Source organism: Rhincodon typus, chromosome 3 (assembly GCF_021869965.1).
Source record: "Rhincodon typus isolate 14 chromosome 3, sRhiTyp1.1, whole genome shotgun sequence".
In the NCBI taxonomy this organism is placed as follows: Eukaryota; Metazoa; Chordata; class Chondrichthyes; order Orectolobiformes; family Rhincodontidae; genus Rhincodon; species Rhincodon typus.
The window spans coordinates 104,813,743-104,826,866 of NC_063334.1; the positions used below are offsets into that span (position 1 = coordinate 104,813,743).

The following is a 13,124-nucleotide window of genomic DNA, read 5'->3' on the forward strand; positions in this document are numbered from 1 at the left end:
CGGCATTTCTCAGTTAACCACTTTTCTAATACACTTTTCTAATTTACAGCTATTTAGGGACAATCCCTAATGGTAGTTCCTTACAGAACTCACTGATTTCTTGTGAGATAACTTCAATTTTTTTTCAACTCAGTGTGGGCCGGTTGCAGGCATCTGAATGATGGGTATACGGTCTCAGAGTCTCAGGTAAGTGTAGGCCTCAAGCCTCGGACCCGACTTGCTCTTTCCTGCTTCATGCTACTCCAACACAGGACCAACACTATCTCCAAGTCCCAGGTAAGTCACTTTTGAAAAGTGTTGCTTTTATGAAATCCAGTCACTAGTTGCTACTTTGATGCTTTCTTAAAGGCAAATATTTTTGTTAATTTCATCTTCATTCATTTCAAGTGTTAGGACACTATATACAATTGAGGTGGCTGTCTCTGAACACTGGTGACACCAAAATTCAACGATTTATATGTCCTCATTATGTCTGATAAAAAGGCTTTCAATCAAGTTAAAATTGTTTACTTTTGTTTTTATTAGTCAATGCAGGTTTTGAAAATTGTTATCACGGGTTATAATAAACAATAGGGAGATTTTGTTTGTAATATTCAGCAAAAAGCCACTACGCTACGGCTCTCAGTTGGCAGCAACATCAAAAATATGGCTAGGCCTAGGTAAGGTAGCTACTATGGATAAACAACTAAAACCTGTATTTGTATGATGCCTTCAATAAAGTAAAACACCCCAATGTATTTCATAGGAACATTGTCAGACAAAATTTGATAACAAGCCACATAAGGACAAAAGTAACCAAAGCTTTTGAAATCAGTCAGTTCGTATCTTACAGCAGCAGTGAAAATGAAGAGGCAGAGTGGTTCAGCGCAGAAAATTTGAAAGATTTTTTTCAATAAACCCACTGTCTATTGTCCACTGATTGAAGCAATTCCATAATGACCCATAGCCTTCTAAGATTATCTCTTCTTCATGAAGGGGATCTGATATTCTATATCATTGATTTGCTTTACAATTGATGTAACTCAGTAAAATATTCAACCTAAAAAGCATGAAAATTACAGGTTAACTGGTTCAAACCTCTGGTGGACCCTTATAGCCACGTTTGTGGCAGGTTTGGTCTTTAGGGAGCATTAAATCAGATAGGAAGGTTAATAGGGCGGTGATACCACTGCCTTCCCATTTCCACTATAAGTCTGTGACAGGAAGATCCCTGGGCTGTCTTCATGCCCTGTCGTCAATTGAGGCATTTAAGTTGCCAATTAATACCCAGCAGTGGGTGGGAGCTCACCAGGCAAGGAGCATGAAAATCAACCTCTGACCCATCTGCTTGTGAGGTCCCAAATACTATCCAACATGCAAAGCCACACAATGAGAAGGTAGAAGGGGCATTGAGTACCAATCCCCTGCCATTCCTGCCAATCCCTCTCCCCCATCTCCCCTATGTCCCCACACCCTACAACACTCTTCGTACTAACATTCGCCTGTGTCCAAGTCTTTCCTCAATCTGAGGACTCAGGTTAGTGAGGTACCAACAGCAACCATCACAAACTTTGCGGTATTTTTAGTATAAAAATTTCTGTTGGCTTCTGATTGGCTAGAGCTGTTGGAAGCCAGAAGTTCTGTTTAGAGGAAGGCCTGCCATTGGCCTGTTAAGTGCCTGAGTGGTACAAGAGGTAATGGAGTTTACCAAAAAGTGAAGGCCTCACTGGCTATACACCAGTAATTAAGATCTCTCCACAAAATTCTGTCCGATGTTTCAGAGGTAAAGGAACTGCACTATACCCATTTTTCCATAATCCAAATTCCCTTCAAAAATCAGAAACTCTATAATAAGGTATTCATCACAAATATAGACAATCCAACTGTAGGATTCTTAACAAAGGGTAAAATTAACTTTGACCTATTTGTTGTTATTTAGTTGGTGGTACATCGCACTTGAACTCTTTACTTCCTTCATCGTCTCCTGAGTGGTTCAAAAAATATATTTGTAAAAGTCCATGTTATCATTATAGGTGAAGGCATAGGTTGGGAGGTATTGGTGTAGCAGTAATGTCACCTGTTCAAGTAATCCAGAATCCCAAGCTAATGTTCTGGGGACAGGGGTTCAAATCCTGTTACAGCAGATGGGCAAAATTTGAATTCAAAAGAAGTCTAGACTAAAAAGCTGTCCTAATGTCAATATGAATCCATTGTTGATTGTCAAAAAAATCCATCTCATTCAATAACGTCCTTTAGGGAAGGAAATCTGCCACCTTACCTGGTCTGCATGTAGCTCCTGAGTCAGAGCAATATGTTTGATTACCCTCTGGGCAATTAAGGACAATAAATGCTGTCCTCACCAGCGATGCCCACAACACATGAAATAACTTGTTAAAAAAGCTATGAGCCTTGCAGTATTTAACTGTTTGTTTAATAATTATTGCCTCCAATTTCTTGCTCTTTATGAAAGTTACTGGCATATGTCAATTGTTTTTAATCAAAGACTTCCATTTATGTCACAGGTAGACAGGGTAGTGAAGAAGACTTTTGGTACACTTGCTTTTATTGGTCAGTGTGTTCAGTACAGGAGTTAGGATGTCATGTTGCAGCTCTACAGGACATTGGTCAGACCACTTTTGGAATACTGCTAGAGGAAAGATGGTGTTATACTTGAAAGGGTACAGAAGAGATTACAAAGATGTTGCCAGGGTTAAAGGATTTGAGCTAGAGGGAGAGGTTGAATGGCCTGGGGTTTTTTTCCCTCAAGTGTCAGAGGTTGAGGGGTGAACTTATAGAGGTCTATAAAATCATGACAGGCATGGGGTAAATAGCTAAGGTCTTTTTCTCAGGCAAGGGGAGTCTGAAACTACAGTGATAGGTTTAAGCTGAGAGGGGTAAGATATAAAAGGGGCAACTTTTTCATGCAGAGGGTGGTGCGTGAATGGAATGATGTGCCAGAGGAAGTGGTAGAGGTGGGTCCAATTACAACATTTAAAAGGCATCTGGATGGGTATACGAATAGGAAGGGTTCACAGGGATACAGGCCAGATGCTGGCAAATGGGACTAGATCAATTTAGGATATCTGGTCAGCATGGACAAGTTGGATTGAAGGGTCTGGTTCCATGCTGTACAACTCTATGACTCCATGAATTTATATAATTACTTTCACAACCTTAATTATCCCATTTTATAGCCATTGAAAGCTATTTAAAATGCAGTCAGGTCATCACTATTGTAAAGTAGGAAGGTAAATACAAACCCAATTTCATTTGTTCTTTGTTATGTTCAATACCATGCCTGAGCGTTGAAGTTCTGATAAAGCATCGCACTAGCTTCAAACTTGTCTAACCCTGTTACAAGAATTTTGTAGAACATGCTATATATATGGTAAATTCAGTCTCTCCATACAGTATTAGGTCATCAAAACAACTCTTTGATGTTGAGAAAATTAGATCTATGCCCATGCAACCTGCACCCAGGTAGTGCACTAGTCCAATGTGTGGGATATGTTCATTCTGATGGAGTGAACAAGAAAGAAATCTGGAGTTTCATATCTTTCTCGTATCTTTTGTATGGATAGAAGTGAAGTAGTTCCATTAATTCTGGGTCTGTCTTGTTTAATTCATGATGTCAATATTGGCACCAGATACCAGAACATGAAGTGTTAGACTCTATTTCTGCCCTACCTTATCAGTTTATAATTTTTGTTTCAGGCCTGAGGTCAGTGACTTACTTCAAAAGGCTTCCCAAAAGAAATTGTTAAACGTTACCCCTCTGGTAGGCATGTAGATTTTATAACTTTTGAATTTAAGGAAAATTTTTCTTTGACAAGTATTTGTGATGAGGCACTATATTTAATGATGTAAAGGAACAGCAACTAGACTATCAACATGCAATATATTACTGGCATTGAAAAACATTGCAAAGTCATAAGCTTAGGCTGCAACACTAACTGTACAGATCAGTGCATCCAATTCATTGTCACTTTTATTTATTAGGCCGACTGGGGGCTTTGCAAGCTTTCGGTATTTGTTTCACATTGAGCACACGTAAGTCTCGCAGTTCACTGGTTAGTGGCTCAGTGGTTAGCACTGCTGCCTCACAGATTCAGGGACCCGGATTCAATTCCAGCCTTTTACGACTGTTTGTGTGGAGTTTGCACATTCTCTCCACGTCTACGGGGTTTCTGTTGGGTGCTCCAGTTTCCTCCCACAGTTCAAAGATGTGCAGATTATGCTAAATTACCCATAGCATTCAGGGCTGTGTAGGTTAGGTGTGTTAGCCATGGGAAATGCAGTATTCCGAATAGAGGGACAGGTCTGAGTGGGATGCTCTTTGGAGGGTTGGTGTGGACTTGTCGGGATGAATGGTCTGTTTTCACACTGTGCGGATTCTATGTTTTCTTTAGTTTAATACTAATCTTAATCCAAATATTCTTTAACTTATCATTTCAGTATCTTCCCTACATAAGTTGGTTTTCATTTGAGCTGTGAAAACAAACTCCAATTCACGCGATAACAAGGTGTAGAGCTGGATGAACACAGCAGGCCAAGCAGCATCAGAGGAGCAGGAAGGCTGACGTTTGAGGCCTAGACCCTTCTTCAGAAATGGGGGAGGGGAAGGGGTTTCTGAAATAAATAGGGAGAGAGGGGTAGGCGGATAGAAGATGGATAAAGGAGAAGATAGGTGGAGAGGAGACAGACAGGTCAAAGAGGTGGGGATGGAACCAGTAAAGGTGAGTGTAGGTGGGGAGGTAGGGAGGAGATAGGTCAGTCCAGGGAGGATGGACAGGTCAAGGAGGCGGGATGAGGCTGGTAGGTAGGAGATGAGGATGGGGCTTGAGAATCCATTTTGAACAATTACAAATTAAATGAAGCACAGATCTTTATTATGATGCCTGGAAAGGTCTGTCAAAAGTTGTTAGGAATTTCCTTAATTTCTGATGATAAATAGAATGGATATTTTGAATTGCATATTCATAATGATAATTCAAAAGTTGTGTTTTATTATTTGCTGTTTCCTTCTTTCAAAATTCATGGATTCAGTCTTCCCCAACTGCCTGCACTTCCGGATGAGTCTATTTTGCCTCTTTATCCCATTTCCACTTTGGTAATTCCTCCTTCTTCCCCTATTCTTCATTCTGCCAGTTCATGGAGAGTGTCAGTGATTTGCTCCTGATGCTACCAAGAGATATTGTCACATGTCATGGATGAGAGTTCCCAAATTGTACAATATTCCCCATGGAAAACAATTTGCAGACTAAAGTTTGACCCCAAGCTAGGAGACTTCAGAAAAGAATTGTATTTTATGTATGCTCTTTGAAGAATTTTACAAATTGTCCTGGAAATCCAGCTTGATTGCCTGCCTTTGGTCTTCCAGTTAAATTTTCCCTATTTTGCTTGTCAGTTGTCTTTATTAATAATAGAGTTCTTTAGGGGCAGCTAGCAACATCACACAGTGCTGTTAACGCAAGAGAGGCTGACTTGTACCACTGTCGGTGAATAGAATAACACAGATTCATTCGGGAAGGAATAGCAAAGAAATGTCATCTTTTCAACATCTGCTCAGATTACAATTTATACTGCTTTGTTGGGACACGAGAGTAGAATACTAACTGTATATTTTCTCTTGCCTAATGGGAAAAGATATGCTCTGCCATATTGTTAGATGACATCAGTCTGGTAGTGGGGGAGAACACCAGTAACTTTGCTTGCTGCGGGAAGGATGTCATTAAATTGGAAAGGGTGCAAAAAAGATTTACAACCTTGCTACTGAGACTGGAAGGTTTGAGTTATAAGAAAAGGCTGGATAGGCTGGGACTTTTATCCCCCCTAGAGGTTTATAAAATCATGAGGGGCATAGATAAGATGAATAACCAAGGTCTTTTCCCCAGGGTAGAGGAGTCCAAAACTAAAGGGCATAGGTTTAAGGTGAGAGAGGAAAGATTTAATAGGGACCTCAGGGGCAACTTTTTCACACAGAGGGTGACAAGCTGCCAGAGGGAGTGGTAGAGGTGTGTATAATTACAACATTTAAAAGATATTTAGACAGGTTCCTAGAGGGATATAAGCCAAATGGGACTGGTTTAGTTTAGGAAATCTGGACGGCGACGGCAACGACAAGTATGGCTCCATGACTCTAAATTCCAAATCCTTTTGTAGACTAAGGGTCTGGGCTTCCAGTTTGATCATCTGAGTGCTTTGTTCATTATTTGCTGACCTTACGTTCATTGACTATTTAAGATGTTGGCAACCTTATAACTTATAATAATTGTAATAAACCTTGTATAATAACTTTTTAACTTACAGAAAGTAATTAACATGGAGATTCAATTTGATGTGGCAAAGATTGGTGTCTTTGGAAAAATAGTTGTCCAGCACAATAAGATGTCACGTGGGCACTTCAAGCTGACTCTCCCCATCGATGTGCTAGTATTTGCAAATCCAGAGGAACCATTGGGAAAGTATGTATTGTCCAAAATACTGAGTGATTTCTGAATTAATTTAGTATGTTAGCAATGCAATAATGTAGTCAAGGGTCAACAATGCTTGCTGCTAAGATATTTCTTAACGCAGTGCCTCCATGATCAATTAAGGTAAATATTTTAATAATGCTCTTGTTTGGTTTTATTCTGTGGCTTATGCTGGATGCTTTGTGCCAATGGACTGCCTTCTCTGCTAGCACACATCTCTGTTTCTTAAACGCTTTGGCATTGATTGAAGTACTTTTATGGAGAATTTTAAATTTGCTCTAACTGCTGTTGACTGACTCCTTAGAAGCCACATTTATCTATCTTTCCAATGTTGAAGATGAACTGTGAGATCTATTTGAAAATTCCCAGCAAAGACTGACATGTCTACAAACATCCTCCTTCAACTTTCGAAATTGTGGTCTGTAATCCAAAGGAACACAGTGCACGTCTTATACTTAGATATTTTTAATTTTTTTCTTGAAACATGGCATATTATTATTGTTATTAATAACATGCTAACAGCTCAAAAAGACAGAATTCTTATGGTAATTTTTAACACCCAGCCTCAGCCGAGAAGAATCCAGTGACCTCATGGCTCTCTCAGGGTTCCCCTGTAGCTCTTTATTTTTTAATTTTAAAGTGGTTCCTAAGTAAAGATCACATTGCACTTATCTCTATTTTTTTTTCAAAGTAGTTTCAGGGAACCAATTTCTTTCTTAAAGAAACATGCAAATGCTGAACAAAAGTACAGCATGTTTGTCAAATATATCATATGAATGTCTTTCATTCTCCCTGTCTACCAAGTCCAGAGCCCTGATGATTGTAAACAACTCATCAAATCTCCTTTAAACCTGGCCTTCTTCAATCTCCCAGTGGCACTGCTGTGACTGGACAACTGCCAGTCACTCAATTGGTTGCCAGCAGCGCCGATGATATCATCAATATACCAGATATCGCTCTCTCTCATCCGGAATTGGAAATGTTTATCAATTTCGCTTCCAATTTCCACCCAACTCTCACCTTCACCCAGTCCATTTCTGACTCCTCCCTTCCTTCCTTTCTTCGACATCCCTGTTTCCATTTCGGGGGATAGGCTGGCTACCAATAAACACTGCAAACCAACCGATTCCCACAGTTAATATCAATAAAATGTGGAGCTGGAGGAGCACAGCAGGTCAGACATCATTGAACAGCAGGAAAGTTGATGTTGATGACCCTTCATCCAACTAGGGATGGGGAAGGGAACTCAGAAATAAATAGAGGGAGGGGGTAGAGCTGGGTGAAGGTAGATGGGATGATGATTGGTGGACGCAGGTAGCGGGTAGTGGGGATTGGTCAGTGGGAAGGGTGGAGCGGATAGATGGGAAAGAAGAAAGGCAGGTTATGTCAGGTCAATGAGGTGTGGACGAGAGTGAGGGCTGGACATGGATTGAGGCTGGTGGGGTGGGGAGATTTTGAAACTGGTGAATTCTATGTTGAGGCCATTGGGCTGTAAGCTCCTGAGGTGGAATATAAGGTGCTGTTCCTCCAGTTTATGTGTGGCATCATTGTGACAATAGAGGAGGCCCAGGATGGACATATCACCAAGAGAGTGGGAGGGGGAGTTGCTATGGCTGGCAACGGGAAGGTGGTGTTGATTATAGCATACAGAGCACAGATGCTCCATGAATCGGTCACCGACTCTGCGCTTGATCTTTCTGATGAAGGGGAAACCACATCGGGAGCAACAGATGCAATAGACAAAGTTAGAAGACATACAGGTGAATTCCTGTCGGATCTGAAATGCTTGTTTGGGGCCTTGGACAGAGGTGAAAGGGAGGTGTAGGGGCAGGTGTAGCACCTCATGTGTTTGCAGGGAAAGATGCCAAGTGTGGTGGGGTTGGTGGGGAGTGTGGACCAGATGAGGGAGTCGGAGAGTGAGTGGTCCCTACGGAAAGCAGATAGGGGCAGGGAAGGAAATATCTCTTTGGTAGGGGGTCTGATTGCTGATGGCAAAAAGGGTGGAGGATGATGCAGTGGATTTGGAGATTGGTAGAGTGGTATATGAGCTCCGGGGGGACTCTATCCTTATTGCTGTTGGGGGGAGGGGATTTGAGGGCAGTAGTGCGGGAAATGCAGGAGATGTGGCTAAGGGCATTATGAATCATGGGAGAGGGGAGGTTATGGTCCTTGAAGAAGGAGGACATCTGGGATTGGAACACTTTATCCCAGAAGCAGATGCGGCGGAGGTGAAGGAATTGGGAGTGTGGGATCACACTTTTGCAGGAGGGTGGGTGAGAGGAGGTGTAGTCAAGGTAGCTGTGGGAGTTGGTGGGTATTAACTGGATGTCAGTGCTCGGTCAGTTGATGGATATCGAGGCAGAGAGGTCCAGGAAGGGGAGGGAGGTGTCGGAGATGGTCCAGGTGAATTTGAGGTCGGGGTGAAAGATGTTGGTGAAATGGATGAACTGTTCGAACTCCTCATTGGAACATGAGACAGCACCGATAACAGTCATCAATGTAGCGGAGGAAGAGGTGAGGAACGGTGCCAGTATAAGTACGGAAGAGGGACTGTTCCATGTATCCTACAAAGAAGCAGGCATAGCTCGGACCCATGCGGATGCACATAGCCAATCCTTTAGTTTGTAGGAAGTTGGAGGAGTTAAAGGAAAAGTTGTTGAGAAAAGTTCTGTCAAACTGATGAGAGTGTCAGTGAAGGAGGACTGGTTGGGCCGACAAGAGAAGAAGAAATAGATGGCTTTTAGGCCCACCTCATGGGGGATGTAGGTGTAGAGACTCCCACAGTTACCTTGATTCTACATCCTGCTTCCTCGAAAGACTCTATTCCATTCTCCCAGTTTCTCTGTCTCCACTGCATCTGTTCTGCCCTCACCCCCTCGCTCCCTCCCACAACAGCAATAGGGTTCCCCTTGACTTTACCTACCATCCCACCAGCATCCACATCCAGAGGATCGTTAGCCACCATTTCCACCACCTCCAGCATGATGACACATATTCATTTCCCCTCCCTTTTCAGCCTTCTGCATTCCCTCTTGAGCACCCTAGTCCACTCTTCCTTCACTCCCAACACCCCCCACAGCACCTTCCCTTGCAACTGCAGATGATGTATCACCTACCCATTTAATTCCTTCCTCCTCACCACCCAAGGCCCCAGATATACCTTGCAAGTGAAGTAGTGCTTTACCTGCACTTTGCTCAATCTAGTCTACTGCATTCACTGCTCACAATGTGGTCCCCTCTTCACTGGGGAAACAAAGCATAGCCTGAGTGATCGCTTCACAGAACATCTACGTTCTGCCAGCAAAAAAGACCCCGAGCTGCCAGTTGCCTGCAACTTCAACACATCACCCTGTTCCCTTGCCAACATTTCTGTCTCAGGCTTGCTGCAGTGCTCCAGCAAAGCTCAGCACAAGCTGGGAAAACAATACCTCATTTTCCACTTGGGAACTCTACAGCCTTCTGGACTCAATATTGAGTTCAACAATTTTAGGGGTTGAGCACCTTTCCCCAAGCTTATCTCCAATCCCACACACCAGGCCTTGTTATCACATGGTCTGCTATTAAACACAACCCATTTTTAGCCACTAATAGTCTGCATTAGCAGATACTCAGTTTCCTAGGCTGACAGGTACCCACTCCTTTGTCTCTAAAACTGTGTTTCTTTCTCTTTGGGCTCTATCTCCACCTATCGTTTACTCCCTGCCCTCAACTTATCTTCTGCAGAAAAGCCAACATTTTCCCAGCCACCGTTAGTTCCGAAGAAGTGTCACTGGACCCGAAACATTAACTGATTTCTCTCCACAGATGCTGCCAGACCTGCTGAGTTTTTCCAACAATTTCTGTTTTTGTTTCTGCTTTCCAGCATCCTGCACTTCTTTTGGTTCTTTTAACCAAGGCACAAATTGCTGAAGGATCCAGGCATCAGGTGACTGACGGTGGGAGTTGGATTACAAGGGATGTGGGTCATGTGGGAGGAGAGGGCAGGGATGTCTGAAACAAGAGAAGACTACCAGCTGGAACCACACTCGCTAATCCCTTAATTGGGTGATAACTACCTAAAAATGAGGGACCTTTTCTGAAAACACACATTAATTCTGACAAAGCAGTTTGCATTTTTCTCATCTCATAGGATGAGTGCCCTGCTCACTCTAGATTTAGACCTTGACCCCTTGAAGACCCTGTCTCTCTCTCTCCAGCTCAAGCAGAGCCATCCCCTTGCTTTTCTATTTCAAGATGCATTAGAATAGCCATTAGGTATGTGCTCTTCTGCATTGAACAATATTGAAATTCAGATCCAATTGTATCAATTGACCATTTTGTTTTGACCTATTTATTTAATTTCAGCCCTGGCCTTTTTTTCACCTGGGCAGAATTTAATGGGAACTGCCCGTGGGCTTGCAGTTGGCAGTAGGCAATAGAATAACCTGATGGCTTTTCTCCTGCTCTATCAATCACCCTCGACCTGTTGATAATCATGGAAGCCAAATGACCCACTCTCATCTTAATTGAGACCCATGAGTGTTTAATTAATGCCCAGTTAAAGGCTGCATCTCACCTGACTTCAAGTTTGAGGTTGTCTAGAGTTCAGAGATGGTGCGATGTGTGCTAAGTTATGCTGTTTAGGCCTCAAGAGGAAACAAGATCAGTACATAGTTCATGTGCCCTCTTATCTCATTGAGACTCCCCCAAGGTCCCTCAATCTTTGAGTGCTCAGTTTAATCCCAGCTGGAAATACAGGCTCACAGCACTCTGAGATGGGACCTCTTCTTGAGTGGAGGGCAGAAATCTTGCCTACAACCAAGTAATGGCCAGTAGGATGTTAAATGACTAAGTGGCAGCTGGCACCAGTGAGGATGTGTTCAGAAACACTAATACCAATGAAATTATGACACCCCTCCCCCATCCCACTACAAAGCTTGAACAGATGGCTGAGCTCTTTGAAATTCATTTCAATCATCTAGTTTCCTATTACAGAGCTGAAAGGCATGGTTGAGCTCTGGGGATAAGTTCAGATACTTAAAGTATTCAACTGTGGAGGTTTTGTTCGTGCGGTTGTGAAATGGAATCTCATCATGAGCACTTGGCTGAATTTCAAAGTTACAAATGGATTCAGCTCAGTAAGGTTTCACTATATCATCTTTCCATGAAAATATTTGCAGGATAGTCCACTGCATAGTGGTTTGAAAATAAATACTGTTTTCACATTGAGGAGACCCTTCATCATATTATCTGGCACTACCACAACGCCAAATGTGACAGACTCCTAACAGATCTTGCAACTTACAACTGCAGATCCTTAAGGCACAGTGGGCCACCAGTGCCAGCAGTAGCATATCCAACTACAACATGTAATATCATGGAGAACATCTCCTGAGTTGTTGACATTACTGTCAAGCTAGGAGAGTGCAAAGGGCATGCCAGAAGCATTCCTAAAATTCAGGTATCAACCGGGTTAAAATACAACACGGGACTAATTCAATGACAAACAGTGGAAACAACATACAATGCACAGAGCTAAGAGATCTTGCAAACAACAGATCTAAGTTCTACAGTCCTGTCACATCCAGTCGAGAATTTTGGTGAATAATTAAACAAATAGCTGTAGGAGGAAGTCACACAGTGATCCCCATCCTCAAGGATGGATTCGATGAAACACATAAGATTGTCAGTGAACTTTACAGGGTAGATGTGGAAAGGTTGTTTCTCCTTGTAGGAATGTCTAGAACCAGAGGGCATAATCTTAGAATAAGAAGTCACAAACTTAAGACAGAGATGAGGAGGAATTTCTTCTCTCAGAGAGTTGTGAATCTGTGGAATTCTTTACCATGGATAACTATTAATGTCAGGCCATCAAGGTTACACAAGGTTGAGATAGACATTTTGTTAATCAGTAAAGGAATGAAGAGTTATGGGGAAAGACAAGAAACTGGAATCAAAGATTATCAGATCAGACATGATGTCATTGAATGGTGGAGCAGAATGGACTGAATGGCCTACGTCTGCTGTTGCATTTTATGGTCTTATGGTACTATCAAATGAGTACTAAAGAAAAGGTGAAACACTCACAGCCATATTCAGTCAGCAGTGCCAAGTAGATGATCCATTTCAGCCTCATTTTGAGAACCCCTGCATCACAGATGGAGCCAATTCGATTCACTTCACAGGATATTAAGAAATGGCCAAATGCATTGAATTCTACAAAGACTATGGGCCCTGACACCATTCTGACAATAATACTGAAGACTTGTGTTCCAGAAGTAATTGTTCCAATGGTAAAATTGTTCCAGTACATTTACAACAATGGCAGCTAACTGGCAATGTGGAAATTTGCTCACCCATTCACTTAAACCAGGACATGTCCAACCGAACCAATTACTCCTCCACCAGCAAAGTGATGGAAGGGGTCAGTGACAGTTCCATAAGCAATAAATATTCAGCAATAACCTGTTCATTGGCATTTAGTTCAAGTTCTGCCAGAGTCACTCAGCTTCTCACTCATAACAGTCTTGTTGCAAACATAGCCGAAACAGCTGAACTCAAATGGTGAAATCACTATGGTTGTCTTCGACATCAAGGCCGCATTTGATTGAATATGGTATCAAGGAGCTCTAGCAAAACTGAAACAAATAGGAATGAGGGGGAAAGCTCTTCACTTGTTGGATTAATACTAAG

The 13,124-nt window shown here is 42.2% G+C and overlaps 1 protein-coding gene across 1 annotated transcript in view; it reads left to right on the top strand.

Annotated features, from left to right (window-relative positions):
- Nucleotides 1–6,366: 6,366 nt before the first annotated feature.
- Nucleotides 6,367–13,124, top strand: part of LOC125487625 (ufm1-specific protease 2-like) — a 40,323-nt gene continuing 33,565 nt past the window's right edge. The window contains exon 1 of the mRNA XM_048619526.1: nt 6,367–6,443. Coding sequence (XP_048475483.1) covers nt 6,367–6,443 — 77 coding nt within the window. The remainder of the gene's footprint in view (nt 6,444–13,124) is intronic.